The 20,812-nt window shown below is 39.7% G+C and overlaps 1 protein-coding gene across 4 annotated transcripts in view; it reads right to left on the bottom strand.

The window, feature by feature from the left end:
* ARID5B (AT-rich interaction domain 5B) overlaps positions 1 to 20,812 on the bottom strand; it is a 169,422-nt gene that overhangs the window by 24,006 nt on the left and 124,604 nt on the right. For 2 of the 4 annotated variants that reach the window (XM_081074019.1, XM_081074021.1), the window contains 3 exons: positions 15,957 to 16,069; positions 9,759 to 9,963; positions 7,770 to 7,822 (listed from right to left, as the gene is read on the bottom strand). In XM_081074019.1, coding sequence (XP_080930145.1) covers positions 7,770 to 7,822; positions 9,759 to 9,963; positions 15,957 to 16,069 — 371 coding nt within the window. Of the gene's footprint in view, positions 1 to 7,769; positions 7,823 to 9,758; positions 9,964 to 15,956; positions 16,070 to 17,534; positions 18,727 to 20,812 lie in introns of those variants that run through there. The other 2 variants (XM_081074022.1, XM_081074020.1) reach the window with 2 other exon arrangements.

Below are 20,812 nucleotides of genomic sequence, written 5' to 3'. Positions count from 1 at the left end.
TTTGAGAGGGAGGGAGACTCAGAGAGGCTGCACGACTTGCCCAAGGGCACACAGCAGCAGAATGGCAATGTCAGGATTCATACCGACGTTTTATGGTCCCAAGAGCAGCCTCTTATGGTCCCTACATCAAAGCAGCCTCCACATCAGAATGAACTGATGAATTAGCTCATGCATGTAGCAGGGTGATCATACAGAACTCCAAGGGCCTTTTGCTTCAAAGGAGGCAGACGAGTGTGGGAAGCACGCCTTCTGCTACAAGTTCTCAACACCGAGCTCTGGGTCTCTCATTCGTGGGCAAGTGGCATAGCTGTGAGGTTAGCTGGGTTCGGTAAACAGTGCTCTTTGAGATTTCACTCTCTTAAAGTAGCAAGTAAAACTCTGGTTCTTTCTCTGCTGACTACTTGTGTCTCTAGTTAGAACACAGGTTTTGTTATTATGTTCACCACTGAGTCATGGATAAGTCCCTATTATACCTGAATCCATCAGTTCACTCAACCATTCATTCACCATTTATTGAACGTCTCCCACCTGTTGGGTACTGTATTATAATAACAGCTGAGATGCACCGATGATAATCAGACCCAACAGCCAACATGACTGCATTCTTGTGGGGGATACCAAAAATAAACAACTGACCAGACATATAAACAAAATAATACAGATTGTGGAAATTGTAATGAAAAGACCACTGCCGATAGGGACACTTAATGTGTGGAAATTGACCTTGTTCCCTTCCCACATCCTATCACCTAGACTAGGGAACGCGTTGTTAAACACTTGCCTATCACAGAGATGACAAAATTTCTTTAAGAATAAATAATGAATTATCAAAAGGAAAAAAATCTTCCTCACACTAGGACTGAACTTGTGGCAGCAGGAAGCCAGCATCAAGAACCACTTGGTGTGAATAAGCCATGTGCCGCTGGCTGGGGGTCTGTGTTAGCCCCCTGCTCGCAGGTCCTGCTCTTTAAATACAGTTTTTACCATTGAGGACTCATTTAGAGGGAAGACAAGGTCTGGGCCTTCAAGGAAGTCATCTCTCTGTGTACCGAGCTTCCACTGGGCAGCCTGGATAAACTAAGCCATGTTGAGGTATTTTCTTTCCATAGAAAAGTCATAAAATGTGCCCCTTCTGGGGCGTCTGGTTAGCTCAGTTCGTTAGAGCACAGTGCTCTTAACAACAAGGTTGCAGGTTCGATCCCCACATGGGCCACTGTGAGCAGCGCCCTCCATAACTAGATTGAAACAACTTCTTGACTTGGAGCTGATGGGTTCTGGAAAAACACACTTAAAATAAATAAAAGTTTAAAAAAGAAAAAAGAAGGAGGGAGTGATCAATTCTTAAAAAAAAAAAAAAAAAAGTGCCCTTTCCAACCGTTTTAAGTACACAGTTCTCCTGGGTACACATTTCTAGTTTGGGGGCCTATGTGCACTTAATTCAAATGCTGACCAAGTGTTCTAAAGCAAGAAATGTCTAAATCTCCTGTCATCCAAACTTACAATGGGTCTCAGAGCCTGTAAAGAGACAGGAAAGGACCTCGTGGCCCAGCTACTGGGCATCGTGTTCCCACCTGGATAACTCTGCCTTCTGCACCAATATGCTTCCGTCATGCCTAATTATGCATTTACTTAGGGTTTTTATTCTATTGTCCAATGTCCTCTCCGGATGCATGTTAGCTTTACACCCCATCAAGGGCAGAACCAAGGTCAGCCTCCTGATATCTAACCCCCAAACCCAATCAGCTGGAAAGTTTGATGGAGCCAAGGTGCAGGTTTGATCAACTGTCTCATTAAGTTTCAGGCCGCCGGTCATGTTCATGTTTCAATCTGGCCTTCCATTTATTTTAGGTTTTTAAGAATACAAAGAAATTCTGGTTCATTGTTTCCTAAAGACAATGGCCAAATTCATCCAGGTAGCTAGCTCTCTTGGATTGTGCTTTCCCCTGTTAATCTCCCTCAAAGTCCTCAGTTAGAAGATAGGGATTCATGACATCAACCCATCTTCCACTGCTTCCTATTTTAGGGCACTGTGCCAAGTACAGAGGCATGAAGGTACCGGGGGGAGGATGGAGAATTGAGGGTGGGGAGATACCATGAAAAGAGAGAGATGTTACAGCTTTCAAGGGTTCATAATATAGCAGGAAGCACAACCCCATACAATTAACCATAAAGCACGATGAAAAACTGAGCAGACCACACCCAGGTAAAATAAACCAATCTGAGTGCCTGTGAGACTTACTCTCACTTTGAAGATACTTGACAGTTACTTCGTTCCCTACTGTGGTAAGACCCAAGAAAGTCTGTGAAAAGCACTTTTCACCTTTTATGTTCATAAAGTTTTCATTGCTTATAAATATAGTGGTTTTCAAACTGCTCTTTAGAACTCAGGTGGGGTTGTACAGGTGCCCTGAAAGTCACTCTCCACAATGCCCACTCCTGCCAAGAAAACTGGTCTAGTAAGTGGGAAAGGAATTGTCCCTTCCACAATTTTATTTGATGAAAATATCCTGTCACTTAAAAAGATGAAAAAAATCGTTTTAACCCAAGGCACGGTTTTAGAGACTTGATTTCACTGCCTGTGAGGTGGCAGAAATGAAATAATCATGGAATTTTTGTGGCCTGGTGAGGAAACAGCAATCAGAAGTCTTTTAGGATTGTAGTGTTTGCATGGCGTAAGAATGTGTAGAAAATAGAGTCAAAAGGAAAGTTTCCCTGAAAGCAGTGTTGCCCAGGCTGCTCTGAGAAATAGCCTCTTTCTCAGGACACCTTGAGGGCGGACTGAATTCAAGGAAGATGACTTTTTTTCCTGGTAGTACTCCAGGAACTGGAGCTTTTCAAAACTACATGACATCATCTTTGGCCTTGAGAATTTTGAGTTAAGCAAGAGGCTTTGTCTGTCCAGAGAACTAGAGTTAGATTCAGCGGATGTCTTTAGATGATGTCAAAGCCTAATCTTTCCAGCAAGAAGACAAGTGACTTCTTCTTCCAGATGCAAAGTAATGGTCATCTCACCCATGGAGAAAGATGGGCTGCTAGCAGACATTCTTAGAAGGCACCACTTGTATCATCTTCTGCCTCTAGGATAAGATTTATTCAAGACCCATTTCCCTATTCTATTAGGTTGGTGCAAAAATAATTGCGGTTTTTACAATTATTTTTAACCTTTTAAACCACAATTATTTTTGCACTAACCTAATATTACCTTCTCTCCAGATCATGCCCTTGGCACATCAGGAAATGGTTGGCCAAAGAGAAAACAGTGTAGCAAACCATCCTCAACATGCTGCATCCTGGTAATACCTCAAGCTACTCTGTAAGCTTTAATTGCTTCACCAGAGACTAAAGTGCAAGCCTCTCAGCTCATCAGCAAAACTTTACCCCGTTACGCTTCTTCAGCTGTAGGTGCCCATATGCTAAAATATTTAGAAGGAGAAGTTGGATATATGACTACAAAGGAAGGGTCCAAATTGACAACTAATCAAAATGCCAGGATAAGGTTTTTTAGGAAATGATCTCTAAACATAAGGCCATAGAGACACAATACACATTTCCAACAAAGGCAGGGGAGGCTAAGAAAACTGAATATAGCCATTAGTCGAATGCTATCAAGGTTTAAATTGGAACTTTTGCTCATCTTTCTTTTTTTTAAATTCAATTGGAGGGTTGTAAAGAACTGAAATGAAATAATCCATAATCCACAATTCAAACCAGAAGGTCTGAAATAGTTTATAACCACAAACAAAAACAAACCAATTAAAATGGCCTCTTTCTATACCCAGAAGGAATTCCAGAGATGTCTTTATCTAATCACAAGTTAACAGCAGAGGAGATACATCTACAAATTTTAAACTTGACATTTTTTTACTATTACTGAATATTTACATCATTCAGACTCCTTAACCCATCTCCTAAATTCACAGATTTTATCAAGAATCATATCAAGTCTCAGCTAGTAATAGTTTACCTTCTAAGGATCATGTAAGGTACAAAAGACTGACTGGAAGATGTGACTAACGAAGGTAGGTTATTAGATCCTTTTTCCAACACATCACCCAAAATACGTAGAAAGCATTCTAGATACATAAGAGACTGCTGAGAATGGAAGGCACAGACAATCATCTTTTATGAATCTCTTTCCTTCCAGTGGTATTATTGAGGTTGAAACAATTGTGTACACAATTCTCAGTAGGTCAGAATTTGAAGAATGCCATGATGAACCCCCATGCAATTCATTTCATCTTGTGCCTCAGTTTCCTCATTTGTAAAATGAAGGTATGGACTGGAGCACGGCAAGGATCTTTTTCTACACAAAAGTCAATTCATAAAAAAATGAAGTGTTATGGTGATACACTTTGATACACTTTTCCTTAGAGTCCCAATTTAGATTATCACTTTACAAAATGGAAAAACATTCATTGGAAACTTTGTGCCGCTTTTGAGCCAACAAAATGTTAATATGCTGATATGTTTACTTAGTAATAGCATGAAGATAACTTTCTAATCTTTGATACTTGACTTAAATGGCCGCCGCGTTTTGAAGCTATGACCCATGAGGACGAGTAGGCTAAGTGTTAATAATCATTGCTATCATGAGCTTTGATAATGAACCTGGGCAGCTTAAAAAAAGAAAAAAAAGGATTCTCAGGTTCTTAGGCCTAAGTCCCTCCACAGAGTTAATATTTCAGTGTGGAAGCTTAGACAACCCTTATATTTTAAAGATCCCCATTGAAAATTTGAGCCTCAATTGTTGAGTAGCCTTTGGGAACCAGTGATCTAGAAGATTCTAAGATCTCTTTTGAGCTCTAACTGACAAGTCTTCACTAGCTCTGGTATCAGATAATCTCACAGATAAGTATCCTCTGGTAACACTGTGATGACAATTTAAGTCCCCAGACTTTGGATATTATTCATACATCTTCTGGACTAACTTCAAAACTGAATCCTCACTGAATCCTCACAGTTCTATTAGTCAAAATATACCAAGAGAAAAACGTATTTTGTACTTAGGAGGTTCAAAAGCTTAAATGTAGAATGGCAGCGGCAAACTTACTAAATGCCTGCAGAGCCAACAGGTAGTATAAGGCATTTTTTAAAAAGAAGGAAGGGAAGGAAGGACGAAGGAGGGAGGGAGGGAGGAGGAAAATCCCACCAATTGGTTTCATCCAGTTTATGGCCCCACATGTAGATTTTATAGAAAGACAGCTCTGTAGATTCACTGTCTGAAATGAGATGTCAAAATTGGGAGTGTTGTGAAGAATGGCAGGGACCCAATGAACCATAAGGGAGTTGAAGGGTAAGTTGAGGGGGAAGAAGGAAAAGGACAGTCCCAGAGGTTGCCAGTCCTCGTGTGGCTTGGCTGAAGAGACATGAAGCTCATAATCAAAAGATAAAAGGCAAATGCCAGTCTGGTCTTCCATATTCCTCCATCCCACCCTCTCTCTACTTTACTCCACCTATACACACAGTGAAAGCAGAATAAGTGGCAAAGCCTAACATTTAGCTTGTTATCAATCTTGCATGTGTCCCTGCTCCGCTGCCTACTGAATAACTCAGGGCTCAGCACCCAAGGTCTCCTCATTTGGTTCTATCCTTCTCTCTGGACTCCCCTTCACAGTCATTTGTCCCAGTCACTTAGTCACTCTGCTTTAAATTACTCAAACTCTCTATGCCCAACTTTATTCCACCTCCACATTTTATTTCTCCATTTGATTTTCTATTCCTGGAAGGCCATGGTTTTTCATGTCTAAATTCCATCCATTCTCCAAAATTCTGCTCAAATGGCATCAGAGCCATAAGTTTTCTTCCCTCATCTTTAAATGAGGAAGTACTTTACCTGAACAGGGTACTGATCTTTCTCCACCTTGTCTTACAATGCCCGCCTTTCCTGGATGGGAAGCAAATGGAACCACTGGCCTTGGTATTTTTCCATCTCCCAGTGTCCAATACAATGCATTGTACACATATGACACTCAGTAAATAAGTGTTTTGGGGATTTATTTATTGTGTGGTCATTCATTCATTCATTCAACAAAAAAATAAGTACAGTTTGTTCAAAGACTATTGCAAATGCCCTGAAACTTATCTAAAGTTTTTTTGTACTTTCTATATAAACTTGCTGTTACATGGGGAAAAAAAAACCTTGTGAAGATACAGAGGATATAAACGCAGGAAAAACTGATTCTGTAAAATTTGCTGGCATTCTCCCTATCAGTGAATAACAACGAGTTCCTGGGTTTAAAAATACATTCCATAATATTGTGCAGTTTCATGTAACTTATCTGTAGTCACAGTTCATAAAAATGTGTATTCCTATTCTTAACATTAAAGGTTAGACATAAAAGTCTAAAGTATGGGGTTGACTCCTAAATTTATGAGACTAACCCTCAATAAGTTATCATCTTTTTCAAATGGGTAAAAACCATAATTAGTTCAAGATTTTGCAAAACTATGAGTCAAAGTGGCAAGGAGTCAATCTCTTTGTCCCATCACAACAGATCCAATCAAGTGAAAAGTTACATGATTTATTTTTACATAGGGCACTTGATAAAACAAATATTTTAAGTAAATTCACGTCTATGAAGTGCACATTTTACATGTAATTCATATCAGTATTATAGTTCCTTATAAACATATATGTATAGTCCATATATTAAATAAACATTACACGCACATGTACTCACATCAAAGAGTTTTTAGTCAGAATTCACAGCAGATATCTCTACAGTAAACACCAGACTATCTGAATCATATAATACTTGCCATCTTTTTCCGTCCCAAGTCCCTGACATCAAACCATTATATTAGTTTGTGAAACAATATGCTATATCTGGCCAGAAACACTAGTTATTATGTTTGGTCTAAAATGAATTTCATTTTCTTGACTTTGTGTCTCTCACTGTCATTTTTCTAGGAACAGAGATATCCCAGGTTGCTTTGTAAGGAAAGAAAAAACAATTTCTTATTCAATTGCAGAAGAAACTGCACAACTTAATCTGATCATTGTGTGAAGGAGAAAATATTTCCAATGACGACATCTTCTTTCGTCAATTGATTTTACTATAGATGTCATCTCTGTGTGGTATATTAATGCAACTCTTTCTTCTTCTTTCAAGATTTTAATCTTAGTTTGTTGCTCTAACACTTTATTTGGTTCAAAATATATTCTGTAAAAATCCGTGGCCATCAAATTTTCCTGTGGGCTAAAAATAACCCGTTCCTGTCAGTTAGAATTAGCTGATAAAGAGTGTCAGAGCCTGTTCTGAATAAGTTTGATAACTTCCTGTTTATGCAGCACTGACCCTTGTCTAATAAAGCCTCTTTGCCCTAGAATGAGAGGAGATTCTGCTGCATTTTATTCCTTAATGGCCAATACTGATTACTTTTGAAAGCCTTTAATACATTTCCCATATTAGACATGAACAGACGTCAGGTATGTTGCCAAGGGAAATTTCTTTTATGCAATCTTGGCTTGTTGTACAATAATAGCCCTTTCTCAACATGGGAAAAAATTACAGACCCAACTAATTTCCCTGACAGAGGAGAGTTACATATGTTTTCCACTTGTAGTTTTTACGACAAGTTTACAGTTTTGCCAAACCTGGAACTAATTGGGACTCTTTCCAAAAGTAGCCCAATAAACCCCCAAAAGTGCAGAGCCATTTGAAAAGGCAGTCAATGATGGTTTGCTTTTGCATTTTCTCCATTTTGGTCAAAGGGGTTGGGGGAGTTAGATTGCAAAATTATTTCATTTAAGTTGCTTAAACACTTACTGTTTCATATCCTCCCAGTTTTTGAGCAGCTTGAAACATAGTCCAAAGGTTAACTGTTAGAGGGATAATAAGTATTTAGATAAGCATTGCATTAACATATTTCCAAGAAATGTCAATTAAAACATTTTGTTTTTCAATGAGAAAGAGAAAAAAAGAAATACTAACATACCCGAGAGAGCTAAGTTCTTAGCAAACAATTTGCCAAAGGGCATTCAAAAACAGGATATATTATTACCACTTAAAATATTTCTTAAGAAACAGTCACAAATATGGAAATGGTTCTACTTTTAGGATAAAGGACAACACACAGTTTTTGTCCTGTTGCCATCAGCAGACCAAGAGAAGCTAAGTTACAGTGTCCTTGGGAAAACTGCGGATTTTCAAAATTGGGGTTGGTCTTGTTCAACCCTCAGAAAGGAGCCATTGATTAAATGGTAATATATGCTTCCTTCGGATAGGAACTCTCCACAATCAATAAATAACAGCCACTTTAATATATGATTATCTTTTTAATAGAATGTCTGATGGCAGCACTATATTAAAAGCTCATATCGTATTTCACTAACATGTGGTGCCTTGCAATGAGTAGGAAAACAAATATTTCACCCTTGAGGCAGCAGTGATACAACAGATCAAAGGGAAGGAAGATACTCGATCACAGAGGAATTGAGTCATGAGTCCACTTAGTCCCCTAACTTGTCTGTGTGATGTTGCAAAAATATTTTTTTAAAAAAACAGATTTATCTTTACAGGGTTTGCATATGTTTACGCTGTTAAACAACTATGCCAAATTGCTAGCAACCCTGTTCATTTGTACCAAATACCATGGAATGGGTCTGCTATGAATTTGATACTTTTACAAGAGGGGAAAATTGAACTTCAAGTAACTCCTTGGTAAGAAAAATGAAGAATAAAATTTAAAAAAAATTTTTTTAAAAGACTCTTTGATACAACATGTTTGAAAAGCTTCATTGAACCTTGCACTATTTCAAAGCTATCAAGAGCCCTGCCTCGGCCTTGATTTAATCTGAACCAATGCATAATGCAACAAAGCTGTTCATAGTACATTAATTTTACTTCTATTTCCAGCAACCAGTTTTCAGACAAACATTGTAATCATTCGTAGTTATATAAGTTTATAATGGCTGCAAGTGTTCTCTTGCAATCAGTGCCAATTGCTATTAGGTATGTAAATTGTTATGTAAAACATGCAGGTTTGACATTCTTCATCAAAATGACACATGGTTTTAATCTAGGAAGATATGTTTGGAGAAAATACTACTTCAAGCCAGGGGCTCATGCTTTGTGTGCCACAAACTCCAGACAGAGGCAAAATATATATTCATTTGTGAAATAAGGACAGGATCTGGGTTTCTTCTCTTTTTATATGGAATTCTGTTCAGCTTTGAGTTTCCTGTTCTATTTAAAAATACATGAAAACGCTTAAACGTACGTACATGTCAAAATAATTCAAAATTGGGCCCTTGGTTCAGATTTGTGTATTTCTTGTTTCCCCTGAAGTCATCAGGTTTTTGTTATCTCTTAACAAATTTGGGGCGTAGGGAATATGTTTTCTCTTTGTTGTTGTTTTGTCCACCTTTAAATATCCTCCTTTTAAAAGCTGTCTTTTCACAGGCAACATCTGTGCCTGATAAAGCTACGTCATATTATTATCTCAGAAGAAAGGCGCTACAGACACTCAAGATTGACAAAACAGAAAATGAGAAACTTTCAACATGTCTATTTCCAGTCATAATCAGTGGATTCAAGCCTATAAATATCTCACTGCCCCAGAAGGGAACAATGTAGCGGAAAGAGGCAGGGGAAAAAAAAATTCCTGGCTTGGATGATTTGTATATTTAGTATAAACAGAGATCATCATCCCCAGATTAGGATTTCAACATAATCCTGAGTCAAAATATATTTTTTTTCCAATTCAAAGAATCTGAGCAGTTTCAGTATTTCAAAAATGAAAACCAGGATACTTACTCTGTTTGAAACCTAAGTAAGGTATTCGTTCTATTGGCGTCTTCCTTTCTTTCATGTATTTATAAAGTGCAACCAGGAAGGCCTGCTCATCCGCCCTGCACTCTTCCCCAATGGCAACCTTTGGTTTTTCTTCATTTGAGACTTTTTTACAGTTATTGTGGTTATTCTTCGGCTTGGTCAAGGCAGACCTGGCCTCACATTTTACCTGGAAAAGGGAAAAAATGCCACATCAAATCAAGCACAGCGCTGGAATGCTTACAAAGACATAGCTAGCGACACCTTTCACTGAGTGGGAAGGGTGAACTAATAACTTACCTTCACCCTGAAATAGCTTTTTAGAGGCATCACTGAATATGAATTGTTGTATTCCGGGGGATGGTAAATTTCTGTCAAGGGCCAGATAGCAAAGTCAAGCAAGACTTTTGAGCCATGATAGTCTCTGTCGCAACTACTCAACTCTAGTGTGAAAGTAGTCACAGATATTATGTAAATGAGTGTGGGTGTGTCTCAATAAAACTTTATTTATAAAAACAGGTGGCCAGTGGGCCATAGTTTGCCAAACTATGCCCTCCTCTTTTAGACTCCTTGTAAGTATGTTGATGTAAAATCAGAAACTGTTTTGCATCTGGTGGGATAATTTTCCTGCCTCTTTCTTTATACATTTATTTTCCTTAGGGGCACCATCTGTTAATGTCATTGAGCAAACACTGTCTTCTTAATAAATAGTCGTGTATTTCACACTTTGTACCAAAATGAAAGACAAGTTGATTTCTTCATAGTAAACTTATCTTGTTGCTAGTCTTTCCAGCAACCTAGACACACATGTTGATGCCAGCTGATGTTGGCATCAGGAACATCAGCAAAGTCTCTGCTGTCTGTCCCATGAAAGTGAAGCTGGAGCCACCCTCAGGAGGAAACAGAAGATCCCACTCTTTAATGAGGGCGTCTTGCTTTTCAGTCAGCTCTGAGAATATAATAGGAGATGTGAACTTGCCACAAAGGAAAGAGGAGAGGTCAGCTGAAAACCCAAGAAGAGTAAGTGGAAAGCTCCATAATTAAAAAATAAATGGCGTTAATACTCCAGATGTTCTTCCTTCCACACTCTAGGCGAATATAGAACTTGGCATACTGAGCGGCTAACCTAATGTTCCCTCCTCACTGCCATGTTCTACAAGAGGCCTTTGATGGTTGTTAAATATAACGCTAAGTTGCTGAGCTATTTTAATTGTAAAAGGGGGAAGTACAAAGGGTCAGATTTTGAGTTCAAGTGTGCCCATGGGGAATGTGTACATTCCAATATTCTTTACATCTCCATATCTAACATCGGAGAGAAGAGGGCAAGTGCTAGGGAAATATGAATAAAAATGTCCCACATATTCAACATTTTCCATTTCAGGTTTTTGACCCTTCTTTTTCTTTCCCTTCAGGTTCACCTTCGCAAGTGCTAAGAATAAAAGGCTATGCTTATTTATTAAAGGGAACGATATCTTTTAAAGGTTTTTCCTTTATTGCTTAGTCTCTCAAGTGAACATGCTAGTTTAATATCTTTAGACTGGTCCTGTTAAAAATAAAACTTCCTGCACAACTCATTCGACTGGGTCTCTAGATAAGATTTTAATTTTTAAGGGGCTGTGGAAATGGTATTAAAACATTTTTCCATGTAGAATTTTTACTTATAGAATTTTCAAACTTTAGTACATTGTGACATTATATGAAGGTGAACATCCTGTGAAACATTATGCTGTCATCATTTTTCACTGCCAAATTTTAGATTGTTGAGTCTAAAGTTCTGATGAAATCTATTAATTTCATGGCGTTTTGAAAACATAAAATCACTCCCATTTTAATCTGTTTTGCCCCCAACCTTTTTTTTGCGTAGCCAGGCTCTATCTAAGGTATTTTCAGGTATGATCTCATTTCATGCTCACAACTCTAATGAGATAAGCTATTATTCTCGTATTAGAGGAAACAGAGGTACAGAGAGGATGAGTAACACATACGTGATCACAAGATCATGTCCAAGTTAGTAAGTGTCAAGCTTGGGATTTGAACCCCTGTAGTCTCACTATAGGACTCATGATTTTAAACACTATACTTTACTGACACTCCTATAAAAATATTAAATTGGTAGTCAAAACATACTTCCAATTAGAAAGCATATCTATGACTCAGCTTACAAAACCTACAGCTTGGAAACGTGATTTATCCTGGTTTTCAAAGTGTAAAAGAGCTACGTTCCTTCTGCTGTCTTTTGAACAAACGGAAGGAAACCACTATGAACCAAGTACCTACAATGAGCTGGAGAGAGTGTTGTGGGCTTCACAGAGTCTACCTGATGTGCATTAGACTCATAAAAGGCAGGTATTTAGCCTCATTTTACAGTCGCAGAAACTGAAATTCAGCAAGGTTATGTATTTTGTCATCTGGCTAGTGTGAAGCAGAACTCTCAGTTTAGAACTCAGGTCTCTCTCACTCCAACCCCCAATCTTGTACAGACAGGAGTAGATGTGAGGTTTGCATAAAAAACAGGCTGAGTGATAATAGGCAATTTATTTATATTAGTAGGTCAGAAACGCCACTATTCACGGAATACAAGGATGATCCCTCAGCATTTAGATATCTGCCTAACCATCTGCCTCACCTGTACAGAAACTACCCAGAAACACAAGGAAAGTGGCGAGGGAGTGCACAAATCAGGCCCCAAATCACTCAGACTCCTTGCTTTATAGAAAAGACTCCAGGTGAAGCCAGACTGCCACCTCTGAACTCCATCATGAACCTCAGTGGGCTTCCCACCAGGTTTCTCCTGGGAGGCTGGGTTCTTCCTAAGAAGTGAATAGTGGCTTTTTCTCTTGGACTATCTCATCATACATTTCTTCAGTTAACATAAGTGACCCTTTAGGGTATTATTCTGTTTCAGGGTAGAACCATGCCAAGTTCTTTTCCACTTTTACTTCACATTTACCCAAAACATTCTCAGCATTTTCATTGACTGAAATATTAAATGGGAGCTAGTCTTCATGTTGACCTTGAGAAAGCCTAACTTTGTGACGGTAACAGTTAATTACTAGATCTGTTTTTCCCAACCTTAACGCCTTGTATTTGTTGAGTTCACTAAGAGCTTTGGGGTTTCCAAAGTGATTGAGGAAGTGCTAATTAAAGAATCCACATTTAACGTTTTCAATGAACCACCACCTATTTGATATTAACCACATCCTTTCACTGGATTGAGTTATAACTAATCCAGCTTTCAACTGGGGCAGCAATATGTGCTGAACCAGCAGGAAATAAGCTAGAGTAATTTCAATTTGGTCACTAACTTGCTAAGAGACCCTCATTATCTTCCTCAGAAAAGTGGGAGGGATAAACCATGAGGGTAGTTTCTGAGAACCAAATGGGATGAAAAATATTGAAAATCATCAAGATATCACATTTATGAAATTGAAAGTGTGTTTGTGATTTAAATGAAAGAACATATTGCACACCATGGTTTCCTATTTTACGTTCCTTTTAGAATACAAACCACCTGTTATGTACTTCTGGCCTTTGGAAAGTGTTTACAGGATGTGAAAAGTCATTTGCCTTCTATTAGTGGAGGTCTTCCATTATAGAGCTAGGCTGAGAAGATTTATCTTGTACAGATCACGATATGAACAGGTTTGGGCTCCAGATTGGCTGCTGCAAGATGATCCCCAGGAAAACAGCAGGATTTGAGTTGGACACATTCATGACATCTTCAGAGAACGGATAGCCTCTTCCCCATGTGACTTGCAGTCTTTGGAAATTCTCAGTCTTGTAAAGCTAGTTTTCATGTTCACATTGAGAGTGCAACCTTTTGATGGTGACAGGCAAATTACTCGACTTGGTTTTCTAGACAGGCACACAAGAAACCTAGTGGATTCTCACCCTAAAAGCTCTGCTGTGTGACACAGCAGGAAGTTGGTACTTATCCATAGTTAGAAATGGGTCTGTTTGAGAAACTCTTGAAAATAACAGTCAAACAGCTCTTGGTCATAAAGCGAACTAACCGTCACTTGAAACGTTGCTCCCAGTTCGGCAAATGATCAGATGGCCACAGGCCTATGATCTCTACTGCAGCGTTTCATGAGAAAAGACTGTTTATGACACAAATGCCTTGTGTCATGGCTGTCCTGGCCCCAGATGAGGCTTGTTTCTTGTGTAGGGATTTTACTTCAGTCTGTTGGTGCCAACAGATAGGCACACCATACTTCATATGTACCAGTTTCTCTCTTCTGTGTGAAGTAGTCTTGCCTGACCCATGGGAGGCAGCCAAGGTAGGACTGTAAATCCAAGACTCCAAGAAGAGCTGGGCATTGAGACCAGTGCCTGAGAGCTGGCTGCAGCAGGACATCCACATATTCACCTTTGAAACCAACAGACGGAAGGATAATCCTCCTCCTCGTAAAGGTTCTAAATGGCTGCACTGGTGGGAGGCAGGGTGAAAAAGATCACTTAACAAACCCAGGCTTGACTACTATCCCTCCTAAGAAGGCTAAGTCAGTGAACATCAAATACAGAACAGGTTCCTGTTCTCTCCGGTTTTGTGGACCCTAGTGTGAGTCCAAAGCTGCCTTCCATGGAGAGATACTGGAGGTGTGCTTTCACGTCAATTGTATGAGTTTTAGAAAACTCCCAGAGGCATGCGCTGGTTGTGACTTCAAATGACATGAGAAGGAGCTTCATCGCACGGGGCTCAGGTAAAGAACATGCTGGGATAAACACATGATGTCACCTTAAAGGTATAGGGCAATGTGCCAACACAAGACTGGCGGTACAAGCGCTGTTGAATGTTACAATCCTAAAACCTCACTCCATTCTTCTTGCAAACCACATCATAGGGAATAAACTGTTCCTGATGACATCCTTGTTCCTGCTGACATTCTTTAAGACCATGGAAGCCAAAACCCTAGAGAAGTAGTCCTAAGGCCAAGATGTCCAAATTACTAGAAAATGTCATACTTGGTGTCCAGGTGGACTCACTTTGCAGATGGTTAAATGCACAAAACAAAAGTAACTTTAAGGAAAGCAGATTTGTTTTTAGGCAGAAAATATACATTTCTACTGGTTGATCTCTTTTTAACCCTTTGCAATCTTGGAAGCATGAAGAAATCCTAACCAAAAAGTTCTCAGAATTTCCTGATGAAACAATAATCCTTGAAGATAAGATTTATGGAATTTGAATGTCTAGGATTTGCTTCATTACACTGGGAGGAGGTGTGGAGCGCATGGCAGAAAAATAGTAGATTTTTCAACACAGCACTGAATTCATGTTTTTCTACATCAGATTCTTCCAAATTCACCAATAATCAAAATGTCCCCACTTTCATAAGTTTAGTCCTTGGATCTGGAAACATGATATCAGTTGAAATCTAGTCTTCAATTCAGGTCCTAAAGGGGCTACTACTGTCTTTGGTGAAGAAACAATACCTAAACGCAAACACCGTAAACAGAACCGTGGAAAGCTGATCCAAGCCCACAAAAGTCAAAAAGATAAGTCTAAAAATACAAAGTGACATTTCAAGCATGCATGTCCAAGATTCCAAAGAATGCTTAGGTCACATGGGCCTGGATCCTGAAAAATTAGTCTAGAATTTGGACCCTCATTCTGCATTAAGAAAGATCTTTGAAAATATATAAACGTACATATGGGTATAGGTGTACATGTAAATATTTTACTATGTGTCTTGAATTTTACCCTAAGGTAAATTAGAGGTGATTTTGAAAAAGAAAAACATAACTAAAGAGATTAATTCTAGCCATTTCTAATTTCATCCTCTATTAATCTCTGAAACATATTTAGCTGAACACATTCAGAAAGAGGATGGTTCAGCTGGTCTATTTTTGATACAAGCAGAGTAAAAACTATGTCATTGTGTCACCTACTATGAAATCTCAGCCTCAATGACGTGAGCGCTTAATCATTTGTCCTTTACCCAACAGGCCAAACTGGGAGGTGGGAAGTCTTTCAGTTGACTAATCAAATTGCCTACACTCCATCCCCACCCCCCACCCTTCACCACCCAGGGGAAGGGAGGGGGCGGGGACAGAGAGCTGTGAATACCAAAGTCAGATTTGGAATTGGAAACTGCCACTACGACACAACAACAGAGAGCTAACCAGAAAAAGGAACAAGTTTAAAATACAACAAAATGAAAACCACGGAGTGAATAACTGTACCTTGGCAATGGCTTTGCCATCAGAATTGTTGTTGGAATCTTTTACAGCACTGAATGAATCTCTTCTCTGTGGGCATGATTTCTTTTTGCGTGGTCTCCCTTTAAGATTTGGCGCTGAAAACAAATGGAGAACAATTGATATACATTTTCATTGGCATGGGTTTCCTTATTAAAAACAGAGACTCTTCCTACAGTGCTCCCCATTACGTGTGCAGAGATATGTACACATCTGGGGTATCCGGCCCTCATTTTATTCTTCTGTCTCTGAAAGATTGCAGTTTGGAAGACCATACATTCTGTACATCTTTCTTAAAGCTGACATATTGTAATTTGACATATCTAATTAATATAAATAAAATGAAGCCCTTAGCTAAAGAATGATAAGGAAACTGCCCTTCCCCATTGTTAGAAAGGACATACAACATGCTGGGCTGAAAGACAGCCCGAGCCAAACTCCGAGATTATTCTTTGTTTTCTGTTTTACATTTTGTTTTCAGAAACCTAAGTGATATGTAAACCCATTATGGTATCATAGTAATGTCACATTTGGAAACATCTCTCTTCAAAAGTGGAGACACCAGCATTTTCTCAAATTATGATACAAATTAGAGTGAAAGAACTCTAGAAAGAGGCATTCATGATAACAATCTGAAAAATATTGTTACATGTATTTACCAATAATATTGTAACCAACATGTTTCCAATCTGAACAAACCTGGCAGATACATTTAAATCAACACATTTTCTTTTCCATTTCAACGTATACATTTTTTATGACAATCTTCAGGGTTATTTAAAATAACTCACAAAGATCACGCACACTGCGGTTAGACAGATTCCTTGGAGATTATGCTTTTTAAAAGCCATACACAAGATACAAATCAAAGTTACATTTCATCCTTGATGTTGAGCTTGAATCCCTTTCAGATCCATATAGAAAGCGGTGGGGGGGGGGCATACCGAGGGAGGGGCGCAGAAAGGCTGCTGTTTACTGACTGCCACGGCTGTCCGGCATCAGCTTTCACATTTAACTTCATCAGTCACCCAAGTCAAACAAAAGTAAAACAAACCAACTAACCAACTAGCCCTTGAAGAATTCCAAACGAATGAATTATTATACCCCAAGCAATTTCTTTCAGACCTTTCCAGGTACCCACAACTTTTTATTACTTTACGGTATGATTGTGACAATGCCAAATCTGAACAACTGAAACCTCTTTAATTGTTATTAATCTCACTCACGTCACCCAGTTAATGAGTGGTTTTAGGACACTTAACATTGTACTCATCTCACAAACACAATTAATCCCACTAATTCAATTTTCTGCTGTGGATAACAGTTGGCTGTTTCTAAAGCTCAGGAAAGCAGAGCTGCTTTATTATCAGGCAAAAGTTTAAAAAGTGGCTTTGGGGCTCCGGCTCAGGCACCCCTCCCAAATCGGCTCTCCCTCTTCTCATTCCTCCCCAAAAAACGTTTGTCTGAAAGTCCATCCCCCCCCCCCAAAACCAGCCTGGAATTATCAAAAGTAAACAAACAAGCTCACAGACACAAATCAAGCAAAGAGAAAGTAGCGATTACCCATTCCAGTCGACAAACATCTGCCTGATGATGTCTGTGCTCGTGAAAGCTACAGCATGTGACTGACTGCTTCCCGGCCACGTCCCTGGAAGTCTCCGGGCGACTTGGTGTGGATGTCAGCTTCCCTCCGAATGAGAGCGGCCAGGCTCTGCGCTCTGCTTACAACTCCCCTCCCCCGGCAGCTCCATTACTCATGTAAACACACAGCAGTGACTAGCACGGACTGTGTGGGATGAGCTCTGAGGGCTTTGCTGGAGTTGCCAGTCTGGCAGGGAGGACCCTGCTCTCTCCACCTCCCTCCCTCCTCGGGGCTGGTGATTTCATCTGGCCTGTTTTGTGGATCCTGACCTTCTGCTCCCCTGTCAGAGCCTGCTGCCACCTTCCAGGGCTGACACAGGAGCCAGGGTGTGGACTCCTGGTCTGAAGACAGTGGGGTAGCACAGAAGTGTTTCCACAATTGACCCAAGTGCTAAGACTTTAATGACCGCAGGGGGAAGGGTGTACTTTCAGGTCCCTTATCAAAATAATAGCAGAGCAGAAAGCTGACAAACTTGGGGTAGGTCTGAGGCATTTCACAAAAAGAAATAAAACAATATCGCCTCTGTTCTAAGACTTGTTACTATGATCTTTCTTTCCTAACATTTTGGCAAAAAGCATTTAAACCTAAAAGGCATTTATTTCTAGAAAAGCTTTCAAATCCCAAAGGCCTTTTCGATAGAGAAAACTTCCATTGAACAGGCTGTTTTAAATAAAGACAAAGGTTCCAGGAACTGACAATGTAAGTCATCTCCAAATCGGGTCTGTTTTCTCCATTCTTTGAGCTGTTTTCTGAACCCAGAAAAGCACATGTCCTTCCCCAGAAGATTCTGAGAATTACAAATTTAGAACGCACTAGAACCTAATATTCTGGTCACACAAACTTCAACTCTAAACGGGATTTGGTCAAGAAAAAAAAAAGCCTCTTGTTTTTAGTAAGGCAAGTACACTGACATTTCAGGTATGTTAGTTAAATCCCACCAATCACTCAAGTCTCAAACTCAAATACCTCTTGTAGTCTGCCTTCTGAACTCCTTCTCTGACCTCTTATGCAGGGTATCCTCACTGTATTCTTTGCACTTTAGCTGTATTTTATGGCTTATTATTACACTAAATTGGAGAGTCCTTAAGGGCAGGATCAGATCGGATTCATCTCTCATCTGTCCCAGCACACGCCCAGGAGGTGGCATTGCATAATATGAATTTGTTGAATGAGCGAGTGACTAATGGAAATAAAGATGTCCACATATGTCTCCTTTGTGTCTTCATGAGCAAGGGCTGCCAATCTGACCACATGTATACAGTGAGCGCCTGTAAAACTGCATTCACCTTTACTACTTAGCCTTGAGCGCTGGGAATAGAAACAAGTGACTTGAGTTTGCTGTGGGAACTAAGACAGTAAATCTGTGGCCTTTCATTTCTGATTACTGTTAAGCCACTGTGCCTAGCATCTCAGGGAGCCATAATCTTGTCCCACGCAAGGAATAAATGCCCCGAGGTACAGATGTTCAAAGTCCCTGGGGGAGCAGAGCATGCAGGACGGGGTGGGATTCCCATCGTACAATTTGAGACATTTTGGATCCACAAGAACCCAGGTGAAGCTTTGGGATGGAGGGGCTGTTTTGGGGGGAGAGTGAAAGTTCCGGTACCCCAGCTACATTATTTTTTCCTACAGTGTCAAGACAAATCATCGGCTAAGTGCGTGACTGAAAATAAAGGCTTCATGATAAGGTGATGGTCAGGGGTGGGGAGGAGACTCTGGTCTTTAATTCTTTTATGGAAACCCCATCTTGTCCCAGCTACCCTGGATCAACCTAAACCTGCCTTCCCCTTGACAGCTAAGGGCTACATACCTATTGAGAGAACCTAAGTCCTAGATTCCAGTGTTACACCAGTTCTATTGCTTTAGTATATGTGCTGCCGAAGCGAGCACACAGTTCTATTGCTTTAGATGAGACTGATCTCTCGCAACAGAGCCATTCTGGAAAGCCAGCAGTACGCTGACCAATAGCATAACTGACTCAAGTCAGTTCTACTTAAAAAAAAAAAAAAAATAGTGTGAAGCAATAAATGCAGTTAGTTACTTTTCCATGTGTATATAACCCACTAACCAACCCTGGCCTGGTTCATTCATAGAATACTGTCAACACTCTTTCCACGAATGTATTCGATACTATACATGAATAATAATAGCTGATACTTACTGAGCACTTTCTCTGAGCCAGCCAGCACTTAGCCTGCAACCTCATTTAAAACTCATAAGTCAATAGGAAGGTGCGATTATTAATCCCATTTTACAGACCAGGAAACTGAGACAGAGAGGAAACTTCTCGTGTAGGTCATACCACTGGTTACTGGTGGCAGAAAGATTCCAGCCCATGCAACTGGACTTTATCCAGAGCCCCTGCTTTAAGTAACTTCTCTCTAGCAGACAGACAGACACACACACACACACTCGGTCTCATAATGAGGTATTTATGTTATTGAGCTGGCAGTCTCCATGGAGCTTTCCCCAAAGGAAAACACTCTCAAATACCACATAGCAGGAAGGTGCTGCAGCCCATCTCAGGCAGCAAACAGCATCCCACAGACTTGACAGACAGCAGGGTCACCATCAGTCCTGACGCAGCAGTAGGTAAAAAGACTTCCACTGAAGCCCGAGTTCCAATAAAACTTAATCAGAGCACTATGCACATTACTCCCTTGCAGTGGGCCAACTGACTCTGCTGCCTCATCACTGAAAAGATCTCTGTGGTTTTTCAAAAATCTTTCCTCTCTGACTGCCCATCTGTTCCTCTTACTCAGTGCCATGAAATTAACAAGTATTCACCTTTGTGAAGTCACTGCTATTTCTGTAAGTGTTAATTCCAGGAGAATCAGTGATAGCCAGTGCTCCAGGCTACTAGGACAGCTAACCTGTGTGTTTTCTTTTGATTTTTCCTTTTTTTTTAAAAAAAAAAAAAAAAAAACTCTTTCACCTATTGATGAATTAGTCTCTTTTTAAAGACAATACAGCAAAACAAGTTTTTGTTTTCTTCTGAAAGTGTCTAGAAGCCCAGAGTTGCAGGTATTCATCTATATATTTACTTCACAATGGGTTCTCACAAGTTATGTGTCAGCGCAGGTGTAGGAAACTTTCATCTCAACCCCAACTCTTGCAATAATAATAATAAAACAAAGGAAATGTAACCAGTTACTGGCAAAGTAAATTGCTTTTGGCTTAAATGTTCCTGTTTTTTTCA

This window comes from Rhinolophus hipposideros (assembly GCF_964194185.1).
Source record: "Rhinolophus hipposideros genome assembly, chromosome: 15".
Lineage (NCBI taxonomy): Eukaryota > Metazoa > Chordata > Mammalia > Chiroptera > Rhinolophidae > Rhinolophus > Rhinolophus hipposideros.
This window is presented reverse-complemented; position numbering and strand designations above follow the sequence as displayed.